This window comes from Odontesthes bonariensis, chromosome 10 (assembly GCF_027942865.1).
Source record: "Odontesthes bonariensis isolate fOdoBon6 chromosome 10, fOdoBon6.hap1, whole genome shotgun sequence".
In the NCBI taxonomy this organism is placed as follows: Eukaryota; Metazoa; Chordata; class Actinopteri; order Atheriniformes; family Atherinopsidae; genus Odontesthes; species Odontesthes bonariensis.
In genome coordinates, this window is record NC_134515.1 from 2,192,528 (window position 1) to 2,204,561 (window position 12,034).

A 12,034-nucleotide genomic window follows, 5' to 3' on the forward strand; every position below is an offset into this window, starting at 1 on the left:
TATTATTGCGTTAACTTGTTAATTATTTAATAATAATATATAAATAAACATTTTATCGCGCATTAACGCAGGCTTTTATTTTGTAAAAGTCTGTTTTTCACAGGCTTTTATTTTGAAAAAGTCTGTTTCTCACAGGCTTTTATTTTGTAAAAGTCTGTTGCTCACAGGCTTTTATTTTGTAAAAGTCTGTTGCTCACAGGCTTTTATTTTGTAAAAGTCTGCTGCTCACAGGCTTTTATTCTGTAAAAGTCTGCTGCTGTCTGCTGTGGAACAGGAAAAGAAAGTAATCGGCGGATCCACCAAACATGGAGAAGGGTACGGAACTTTTACTCGGCCATTTTCATGTTAAAGTTCTTCCAGACGGCGGAGTCGACAGAACCAAAGTCATCTGTAAACACTGCCAAGTTGAATTGTCTTCTCAGCGTAGTAGTTCCAGTCTAAAATATCACTTAAAGGCAAAACACACAACTGATAGCAGCAAGTCATTCAAGGAAACAGACAGTGGAGCGAGGCTTCTACATAAAAACTACAGAAAGATGCTGATGTTAAAAGTGTGTTTGCACAACAAATGTTATGGCACTTTCATTCATATGGCAGCACATTTAAAATAAAGCTAAATGCTAAAAGCTATACACTACTTTTGGATTCATTTTTGGATTCTGCGTACAAATGCGATTAATCGTGATTAATCAGGGAAATCATGTGATTAATTAGATTAAACATTTTAATCGCTGCCTAGTCCTAGTTAAAATGAAAGCTTACTGTCCTTTAAACAGCAGAAGTTGAACCCAAATACAACTCGTGCCACCTGTTTTGTCCATGAACAGGTTTATAAGTTCTGAGTGTGTGTTCGGGGGTTTCTGTGTGTGGTCTCCGTGGTGACAGCAGGCAGTGAGAACTTCGCTCGTCACCACGGTGACGGTAAAGTCAGCCCAAGGTTTCGTTGTTTCGTACGAGGCGTAAAACTTCCGGCGGGCAAATGGAACAAAACTTCCTCTGCGGGACTCAGAGAAAGACCTCATGAATCCTTCAGCCACAGAGTTCAAGTTAGAATAACGTTTAGTTACTTTAAGGTCTGAATACGTCTGCTTTAAAAGAACGGACATCAGCTGTGTGTGTGTGAGACATTTCTGCCTCTGCTTTAAAGGAGACAAATTAAGGCCAGTAGTTCCTCTGTTGATCCCTGAGGGAAACAGTTTAGCAGGTTAGCTGTAAGCTAGCAGCAGAGGCTAGCAAACAATGCTTCCTCATCAGCAGTGATGGACCAAGCCGGAGATGTACACGGCGTAACTCGCAGTAATGCATGTGTACCGTTAAATACTGCGTTTAAACACTTTGGACATATTAACCTCATTAAACAGTTGTACTGGGAGACCTCCATCTTTATCAGAAACATGCCGATAATGTAACGTTAGTACACCGAGAGCGAGGAGAGGAGCGGTGCTGTGTTGGAAACACACCTTATCCACACAGCTGCAGGTTGATGAGTTACAGAACGGAACCGTTCAGCTAGAAAGCTTCAGCTAACAAAGTAATGTGGGAACAATAATGTTCATCTTTCAGAAAATAACAGCAATAACTCCTCAGAAGCTGGTGTACGTCACCTTCATTAGCTAAGCTGTTAGCGTTAGCTGCTGCTAAAAGAACAGCAATAACTCCTCAGAAGCTGGTGTACGTCACCTTCATTAGCTAAACTGTTAGCGTTAGCTGCTGCTAAAGGAACAGCAATAACTCCTTAGAAGCTGGTGTACGTCACCTTCTTTAGCTAAGCTGTTAGCGTTAGCTGCTGCTAAAAGAACAGCAATAACTCCTTAGAAGCTGGTGTACGTCACCTTCTTTAGCTAAGCTGTTAGCGTTAGCTGCTGCTAAAGGAACAGCAATAACTCCTTAGAAGCTGGTGTACGTCACCTTCATTAGCTAAGCTGTTAGCGTTAGCTGCTGCTAAAGGAACAGCATTAACTCCTTAGAAGCTGGTGTACGTCACCTTATTTAGCTAAGCTGTTAGCGTTAGCTGCTGCTAAAGGAACAGCAATAACTCCTCAGAAGCTGGTGTACGTCACCTTCATTAGCTAAGCTGTTAGCGTTAGCTGCTGCTAAAGGAACAGCATTAACTCCTTAGAAGCTGGTGTACGTCACCTTATTTAGCTAAGTTGTTAGCGTTAGCTGCTGCTAAAGAAACAGCAATAACTCCTTAGAAGCTGGTGTACGTCACCTTCATTAGCTAAGCTGTTAGCATTAGCTGCTGCTAAAGGAACAGCAATAACTCCTTAGAAGCTGGTGTACGTCACCTTCATTAGCTAAGCTGTTAGCGTTAGCTGCTGCTAAAGGAACAGAAATAACTCCTTAGAAGCTGGTGTACGTCACCTTCATTAGCTAAGCTGTTAGCGTTAGCTGCTGCTAAAGGAACAGCATTAACTCCTTAGAAGCTGGTGTACGTCACCTTCTTTAGCTAAGCTGTTAGCGTTAGCTGCTGCTAAAGGAACAGAGATAACTCCTGAGAAGCTGGTGTACGTCACCTTCATTAGCTAAGCTGTTAGCGTTAGCTGCTGCTAAAGGAACAGCAATAACTCCTTAGAAGCTGGTGTACGTCACCTTCTTTAGCTAAGCTGTTAGCGTTAGCTGCTGAGTTTTACGCCTCAGACGCCCTGATATATGCTCCCAGGAACAGGAAGAAGGAGTTTATACACTTCAGACGCCCTGATATACGCTCCCAGGAACAGGAAGAAGGAGTTATACACTTCAGACGCCCTGATATATGCTCCCAGGAACAGGAAGAAGGAGTTTTACACCTCAGACGCCCTGATATATGCTCCCAGGAACAGGAAGAAGGAGTTTAACACCTCAGACGCCCTGATATATGCTCCCAGGAACAGGAAGAAGGAGTTTTACACCTCAGACGCCCTGATATATGCTCCCAGGAACAGGAAGAAGGAGTTTTACACCTCAGACGCCCTGATATATGCTCCCAGGAACAGGAAGAAGGAGTTTTACAGGTCAGACGCCCCGATATATGCTCCCAGGAACAGGAAGGAGTTTTACACAATATGTCACCTTTAAAGACAACATCTGTGCATTCATGAGGGTTTTGTGTCTGGTATCAGTCATCAGCTCCAGCCACAATCAGTGTAAATGATCAAGAACTTGTTTCAGTTCATCTGTTGTCTCTGAAAAAGCCAGCTCAGACACAAACATGCGCTGGTCGGTGACGGTGTCGCAGCCCCGTCTGTAGCCGGCCGATTCACAGCTCAAACAGGAAGTCCAGTCAGCATGACTTCACACATACTCAGTGTGCACATCAGTTTGGTGGAAACCAGCTTCTGTGGCTTTCTGTGTTCTGACACAAAGTTGTGGTTTCCAACAAAAAAGCCCCAAACTTCCGCAAATGACAGAAGCGCACCTGCTCTCGCTTGAAAGACGTTACGAGGAGTTCATGTTCGGTTGGTGTTAGAGAAACAAAGCCAAAGAGATCCAGAGTGATGAGTTTAGGCCTGTGAAAGCTGAAGAAACACAACAGGTAACTCTTCTCTGATGGAAATACTTTCAGAGGGAGAGTTTTGGGTTATTAACTCTGAGTAAAACAGCTGTTTTTCCAACTTAATTAACTTTTAAATGTTGTTTATACCTGTTACCGGGGGGGGGGGGATACTTAGACCCATTTATGTTGTTCAGAATTTCATTTTTAGTTCATTTATATGTATTAAATTTATATTCATTTATATGAATTTATTAATTCCATAAATTCATTTAAAAAACAAAAGAAAAAAAGAAAAAACGAACATTTTCCCCTGGAGCCAAGGTGCGGCAGCTGCCGTACCCAGTTGACGCCCATGCCTGGTAATAACATTCATCCTGCATGCATCCACACAACTGACATCAGCTTCCATGTTTTCTCACTCTTCCTGCTTCCTTTGGCTCGTTGGTCACGGCGTGGACGGCTAACATTAGGCTAACATCAGGTTAATATCAGGCTAACATCAGGCTAACATCAGGCTAACATCAGGCTAACATTAGGCTAACATCAGGTTAATATCAGGCTAACATCAGGTTAATATCAGGTTAATATCAGGCTAAAATCAGGCTAACATCAGGCTAACATCAGGCTAACATTAGGCTAACATCAGGTTAATATCAGGCTAACATCAGGCTAACATCAGGCTAACATTAGGCTAACATCAGGCTAACATCAGGCTAACATCAGGTTAATATCAGGCTAACATTAGGCTAACATCAGGTTAATATCAGGCTAACATCAGGCTAACATCAGGCTAACATTAGGCTAACATCAGGCTAAAATCAGGCTAACATCAGGCTAACATCAGGCTAACATTAGGCTAACATCAGGTTAATATCAGGCTAACATCAGGCTAACATCAGGCTAACATTAGGCTAACATCAGGCTAACATCAGGCTAACATCAGGTTAATATCAGGCTAACATCAGGCTAACATCAGGTTAACATCACGTTAACATCAGGCTAACATCATGCTAACATTAGGCTAACATCAGGCTAACATCAGGCTAATATCAGGCTAACATCAGGCTAACATCACATTGACATCAGGCTAACATCATGCTAACATCAGGCTAACATTAGGCTAACATCAGGCTAACATCAGGCGAATATCAGGCTAACATCAGGCTAACGTCAGGTTAACGTCAGGCTAACATCAGGCTAACATCAGGCTAACATCAGGTTAACATCAGGCGAACATCAGGCTAACGTCAGGTTAACATCAGGCTAACATCAGGCTAACATCAGGTTAATATCAGGCGAACATCAGGCTAACATCAGGCTAACATCAGGCAAACATCAGGCTAACAACAGGTTAACATCATGCTAACATCAGGCTAACATCAAGCTAACATCAGGCTAACACCAGTCTAACATCAGGGTTACAACAGGTTAACATCATGCTAACATCAGGCTAACACCAGGCTAACATTGGCTAACAACAGGTTAACATCATGCTAACATCAGGCTAACATCAGGCTAACAACAGGTTAACATCATGCTAACATCAGGCTAATGTCAAGCTAACACCAGGCTAACAACAGGTTAACATCATGCTAACATCAGGCTAACACCAGGCTAACATCAGGCTAACAACAGGTTAACATCAGGCTAACAACAGGTTAACATCATGCTAACATCAGGCTAACATCAGTTTAATATCAGGCTAACATCAGGCGAACATCAAGCTAACATCAGGCTAACATCAGGCTAACGTCAAGCTAACATCATGCTAACACCAGGCTAACATCAGGCTAACATCAGGCTAACACTAGGCTAACATCAGGTTAATATCAGGTTAATATCAGGTTAGCATCAGGCTAACATCAGGCTAACACCAGGCTAACATCAGGCTAACATCAGGCTAACATCAGGTTAACATCAAGCTAACATCAGGCTAACATCAGGCTAACGTCAAGCTAACATCATGTTAACACCAGGCTAACACCAGGCTAACATCAGGCTAACAACAGGTTAACATCAGGCTAACATCAGGGTAACATCAGGCTAACACCAGGCTAACATCAGGCTAACATCAGGCTAACAACAGGTTAACATCATGCTAACATCAGGCTAACACCAGGCTAACATCAGGCTAACAACAGGTTAACATCAGGCTAACAACAGGTTAACATCATGCTAACATCAGGCTAACATCAGTTTAATATCAGGCTAACATCAGGCGAACATCAAGCTAACATCAGGCTAACATCAGGCTAACGTCAAGCTAACATCATGCTAACACCAGGCTAACATCAGGCTAACATCAGGCTAACACTAGGCTAACATCAGGTTAATATCAGGTTAATATCAGGTTAGCATCAGGCTAACATCAGGCTAACACCAGGCTAACATCAGGCTAACATCAGGCTAACATCAGGTTAACATCAAGCTAACATCAGGCTAACATCAGGCTAAGGTCAAGCTAACATCAGGCTAACAACAGGTTAACATCAGGCTAACATCAGGCTAACAACAGGTTAACATCAGGTTAACATCAGGCTAACATCAGGGTAACATCAGGCTAACAACAGGTTAACATCAGGCTAACATCAGGGTAACATCAGGCTAACATCAGGTTAACATCAGGCTAACATCAGGCTAACATCAGGCTAACATCAGGCTTCTTCTCTGCACAGTAAAGCCTGTGAATGGAACTCTGGATCGTGGTGCTGGACAAAGGTTTCCCACAGTAATCCCTTGTCCGTGTGCTTCTATCAGCCGCTGATGAATGTGGGTTCTTGATGCAGCGCCGTCTGAGGGGTCAGAGGTCACAGGGGTCCAGCTTGGGCTCACTCCCTCGTCCTTTTACATTGAAACTCCAGATTCCCTGAATGCTTTCATGATGTTCTGCTCTGGAGAGGGAGAAATATGCAGATCCCTTCCAGTCTTTCTCTGAGGAACGTTGTTTTATACTAGGGCTGGGCGAGTTAACTCGTTATTATCGCGTTAACTTGTCACTTATTTAACGCCGATAAATATTTTATCACGCATTAACGCAGGTTTTATTTTTGATATTTTTTTTATTAAAAAAATATATATTTAAAAATTTTTGGGGCTTTTTGTGCCTTTAATGTTCAGAGAGACAGGAAGCAGGAGGCAGAGAGAGGGGGAACGACACGCAGCACAGGGCCGTCCGACAGAGATGGGACCAAGTCACCCATGTGCAAGTCTCAAGTAATTTTTTCTTGGTCAAATCAAAGTCAAGTCCCCTTATTTTTGCCATTTTACCTGCAGAATCTGATCTTAATAAAGTGAAAAGACAAGATATTAGTAACTGTCAGTAAACATCATTAGCCAATGTGTTAATTTTTTTTAAAAACATTGAAAACTTGGTAGTTATGATCAGAACTGAAGTGGAATAAAAGATCTATGACAAAAAAAGTGGAAAAAAATATTAACATATGATGTTTTTAGGTTGTTTTAAAAGGGGACAAAAATGTCCCTTTTCAGACATTAAGTTGTGTTTTAAATCAGGTATGAGGGTTAATTAGATTAAACATTTTAATCGTTGCCCAGCCCTATTTTGAACACATTTGAGGACAAACTGGAGCTCCTCTGAACATCTTCAGGACCAGATCCTGATGGAAACCTCAGAAATGTAAAACTACTGGACCCAAACTCTTCCCACTTGATGCTTTCTGTAATGAAATAAAAGTTAAATTGGAGGTAAAAGTCACTCAGTCACCAAACATGACGTCGGTCTTTGGACTGAAGGCGAATTTCAGTGCAATCTGTTGGTTTCCTTAGCTGGGAAAATGTTTTTGAATTGGCTCTATAGGAATGAATTGGATTATTTTGTAAATAATTATGATTTACAATGAATTGAATTCCAATTGGCTTGAATTGGACTTTATTATTTAAGTGCCTTGAGATGACATTTGTTGTATTTGGCGCTATATAAATAAAACTGAATTGAATTGTGCAGCTGCACGTGGAAACACGCCAGGGTGGGTGTGTGTGCACGCGTCAGCCGAGCGTGGCAGCAGCTCGCACGCGCATGCACGTGCGTGTGTTTCTGTCTTGAAGCCTTTTATTGACGCCTCTTCTCACTTCCTGGTTCCTCGCTCCGCAGTCTTGACAGCAGCGCAGCCGAAGGAAGGGCTCAGTGCGCGGCCGTGTCGGTGTGTGTGCGCCCCCCGGGACTCCTATTTAAAAACCTGCAAGACAAAACACGCACGGACACACACACGCGCGGAGGACCCCAGCTGGGTCAGGGTTTTCCCTCCTTTTCCTCGATTGCGGCACCGGCTGCTGTTTCTGAGACTTTCCCCGAACTTTGCGGAGGTGTCGGCGGCGCGCTGCCATGCTGAACCCGGCAGGGAGTGCGCGCAGGCGGCCGCAGTGAGGCGGGCTGACCGCCCTCCGCTCCTCTCTGAGCTCCAGCTGCTGCACACAAAAACAACTTTTCTGCCCTCAGAGCGCGTTTCCCCGGCCGCCGGAGAGCTCCCTGAAGCGGCTGCAGGATGTCCGACTCTGCCTCCAGCTTCCTCCACATCGGGGATATCGTGTCCCTGTTCGCCGAGGGCTCCGTGAGCGGCTTCATCAGCACTTTGGGGTGAGTTCAGCCTCCCCGGGATGTTTTTATGAAAGTGTTGAACACCTTAAACCTGCACACACCCTCCCAGCTGCAAACTTTCAGTTAGCAGGCGTTTAAAATCCGAATTATCAAGATGTTTGAGTCGCCGATTATTTAACTCAGATAAATATTTTATCACACATTAATGCATTTTGGGGGCTTTTGTGCCTTTAATGGATGGGAAAGTTCAGAGAGACAGGAAGCAGGGGACAGAGAGAGGGGGAACGACATGCAGCACAGGGCCACTCGGCGCGGGACTCGAACCGGGGCCAGCTGCAGCGAGGACTATAGCCTCTGTACATGGGGCGGCTGCTCAGCCCACTACGCCACGGACCACCCCTGTTTTATTATTTATTTTATTATTGTAAAAGTCGGCTGCTCACAGGCTTTTATTTTGTAAAAGTCTGTCGCTCACAGGCTTTTATTTTGTAAAAGTCTGTTGTTCACAGGCTTTTATTTTGTAAAAGTCTGTCGCTCACAGGCTTTTATTTTGTAAAAGTCTGTTGCTCACAGGCTTTTATTTTGTAAAAGTCTGCTGCTCACAGGCTTTTATTTTGTAAAAGTCTGTTGCTCACAGGCTTTTATTCTGTAAAAGTCTGTTGCTCACAGACTTTTATTTTGTAAAAGTCTGTTGCTCACAGGCTTTTATTTTGTAAAAGTCTGTTGCTGTCTGCTGTGGAACAGGAAAAGAAAGTAATCGGCGGATCCACCAAACATGGAGAAGGGTACGGAACTTTTACTCGGCCATTTTCATGTTAAAGTTCTTCCAGACGGCGGAGTCGACAGAACCAAAGTCATCTGTAAACTCTGCCAAGTTGAATTGTCTTCTCAGCGTAGTAGTTCCAGTCTAAAATATCACTTAAAGGCAAAACACACAACTGATAGCAGCAAGTCATTCAAGGAAACAGACAGTGGAGCGAGGCTTCTACATAAAAACTACAGAAAGATGCTGATGTTAAAAGTGTGTTTGCACAACAAATGTTATGGCACTTTCATTCATATGGCAGCACATTTAAAATAAAGCTAAATGCTAAAAGCTATACGCTACTTTTGGATTCATTTTTGGATTCTGCGTACAAATGCGATTAATCGTGATTAATCAGGGAAATCATGCGATTAATTAGATTAAACATTTTAATTGTTGCCCAGCCCTAAAAAAGGTTGTTTGTCAGAATGAGTCAAAAGAAGTGATTTTATCCATATTATTGACCTAATAACTAGTTTCTCAACTAAATAAGTGACAGACGGTGTTGTTTGTTTGCTGTAAGTTAAAGCTAATTTGTTTTTACCTGCTACGAATTGGACGAAACGAAACAGTCCTGATCCAGCTCTCATTTCTTTCTACAGTTCCAGGAAAACAAGAAAAAGTTGCAGCGATTTATTGCAACAAGGTCGAACATGAATATAGATACAGTATATGAGACGGAACACCTTGTTGCTGCAGAAATCCTGTTTTCTGTCTGTCACACTGTGTTATCTTTGCTGTTTTTCACACACGCAGCTAAAGAAATGGGAACAAATCTTAATTCCAGTCTAAAACCCACAAAGAGCTTCTAGATTATTCATTTCTGGTGGCATAAAACACTTTAATCAGTTTATTTATATTAATTGTTCCATAATTAGTCATTAGATTATATCTTATATTCCTTTTTTAAGCTTTAAATTGAATTTTATTGACTTTTTCTTGATGTTAAATAACATATGATTATGGGTGCCAATGCCGACGGCATCAGACACATATTACTCTTGTGTATACTTATTATTTTTCCGTTTCCGCCCTATATTTTGACATCACAGAGACCTCATTCAAAGTTTATATGTGAAAGGAGACTCTCAACTTCAACTAAACTAAACTTTTTTTTATAGGGTGGGCAGTAGATTGGCACCCATCAAAATTTCTTCAGAAATTTTCTAGTTCTTATTATTGTCTGTATTTTTCTACTTTCCTACTTTTAGACGTGATAACGTTCATTTTTTTGGGATTAGGATTTTTAAAAACTGAATTTCTTATATTAATTTGACTCTTTTGGTAACTGAAAGCAGTTTTAACGTAAATGTACAAAAAAAGTTGAAACTATGAAGCTGTTTTTCACAGATGCAGCTAAAGAAATGGGAACAAATGATGTGTCTCTGTGACAGGCTGCTGGGAACAAAGTGCCTAAAGATCCAGTTTAAAACGTGGACACAACACTGGTTCATCCCTTGAGTTAGGAGCCTTTTTCCTGCCTGAATGGTTCATAGCTCAGAGTTAAGTGGCTTAACAAAGAAAAAACTGGACTGAAGATGAGGAAAAAGAGCAGAAAATGTCCAAATAAAAATGTTGAAAGACCTTCAGAAACTATTGAAACTATTGCTGAAGATCACTTAAGCTGCTTGGATGCTAAATATAAAGAAATAAGAGGTGTCTCATGACCAAAATGCTTCAAAAAACACATAAAATTCTTAATATGGCTGTCAAAATCATACAAATGTAGTTGGAAATGAATTGTTATTCAAGAAATTATAATTAAATGTCTGTTTCTGTTCATTTTAGGCCACTATTTGAGGTAAATTAATGTAAAAAAAAAATGTAAATAATTTTTTGTTGCTCGTCTGACTCCAAATCTGAGGGAATTTTATTCCTGTTTGGTGATATAAAGTCCTGTTTTTCACTTTCACTGGAGGAGAATGTGTTACAGGCTGCTGGGAACAAAGTGCCTAAAGATCCAGTTTAAAACGGCTTCTTTGCTAAGTTGGACACAACACTGGTTCATCCCTTGAGTTAGGAGCCTTTTTCCTGCCTGAATGGTTCACAGCTCAGAGTTAAGTGGCTTAGTAGGAATACTGACCTTTTAGTTGGATTTGAATCACCAAAGTGTTCAACTATTTGTGGAATAAATATCTCCAAATGTAGCCTGAGAGGCTAAAAGAATAAACCCGGTCTCTGTGAATAAACTCAGTCCACATCCCCAGGTGACGGTGGGCTTCATTTCCTCCATGTGAATCAGAGAACGAGTGATATCCTGATGGCAGAAGCATCTGCCTCACCACCACAGCTGTGTTTTTACTTCTGTGAAATGTTTCGTCTGGAACATGAAGGACGAGTGCTGGAATTTCTGCCGGGAGCCCAGTTACAATATAGCCAAACGCTCCCTCGGTATCTCTGCCCGACCTGAAATGTTGCCGGTCGGTCATCCGACAGCTCGACGCCTCTGAAGCTGAAATTTAAGAGGAATCTGTTTGTTTTCGGGTCAAAAAGTCTGGATTAAACACATCCCTAAATACAAGTCCTCAAAGAAAGACACAATTCAGTTATAAAGATGTTGTTTAACCCTAAAAGCTGTTTGGCTTTGGTTCGTTTTACAGCTGTTATGTTATTTGGACCCTGTAAGCAGGTGATTTATTTGAGGATTTTCAGTAATCGAGTTAATCCAGGAATCGTTTCAGCTCTGCCTGTAAACTTAAACAAATTGACGACATTTGTGTTTCTGGATTTTTAAACCTGTCCCATGACAGATGGAGTTTATAGCCCTTTTTCCATCAACGACATGATTCGCTTTAATTTGATGCGCATCAAGAAGTTAGTGCGATACATGTGATGGAAAAACGGTTAAATCGCTAGAACGCCTGTTTTGTCGCATTAAATCAATTCGCTGGAAATAGGTGGTTCAGGGCTAAGTTGTATCGCTACAGAAGTGATGGAAAAGGTTAATGCGATTCAGACTAGCCACGCATGCGCAGATGGTATTGGTAAAGCGCGAGGATTCGAATGTTGTTGTTGAGCCGCTCAGCCGCCCCATTTCACCTATCCTGTCGGTATCAAAACAGCAGCAACAACTAGTAACAACAATGTCCGATGATAAAAGAAACAACTGGTCGAGAGCAGAGACTCTGCTTTTTTTAAACACAATTCGGGAGGTCCTGAAGCAGCATAATTAATTCTCGCCTCGCTCTCATCAATGAGA

The 12,034-nt window shown here is 41.9% G+C and overlaps 1 protein-coding gene across 3 annotated transcripts in view; it reads left to right on the forward strand.

Annotated features, from left to right (window-relative positions):
* The first annotated feature begins 3,495 nt into the window (after nt 1-3,495).
* itpr3 (inositol 1,4,5-trisphosphate receptor, type 3) overlaps nt 3,496-12,034 on the forward strand; it is a 153,395-nt gene continuing 144,856 nt past the window's right edge. For all 3 annotated transcript variants that reach the window (XM_075475918.1, XM_075475919.1, XM_075475920.1), the window contains exons 1-2: nt 3,496-3,514; nt 7,587-8,069. In XM_075475918.1, the coding sequence (XP_075332033.1) occupies nt 7,978-8,069 (92 nt within the window). In that variant the 5' untranslated portion in view covers nt 3,496-3,514; nt 7,587-7,977. The remainder of the gene's footprint in view (nt 3,515-7,586; nt 8,070-12,034) is intronic.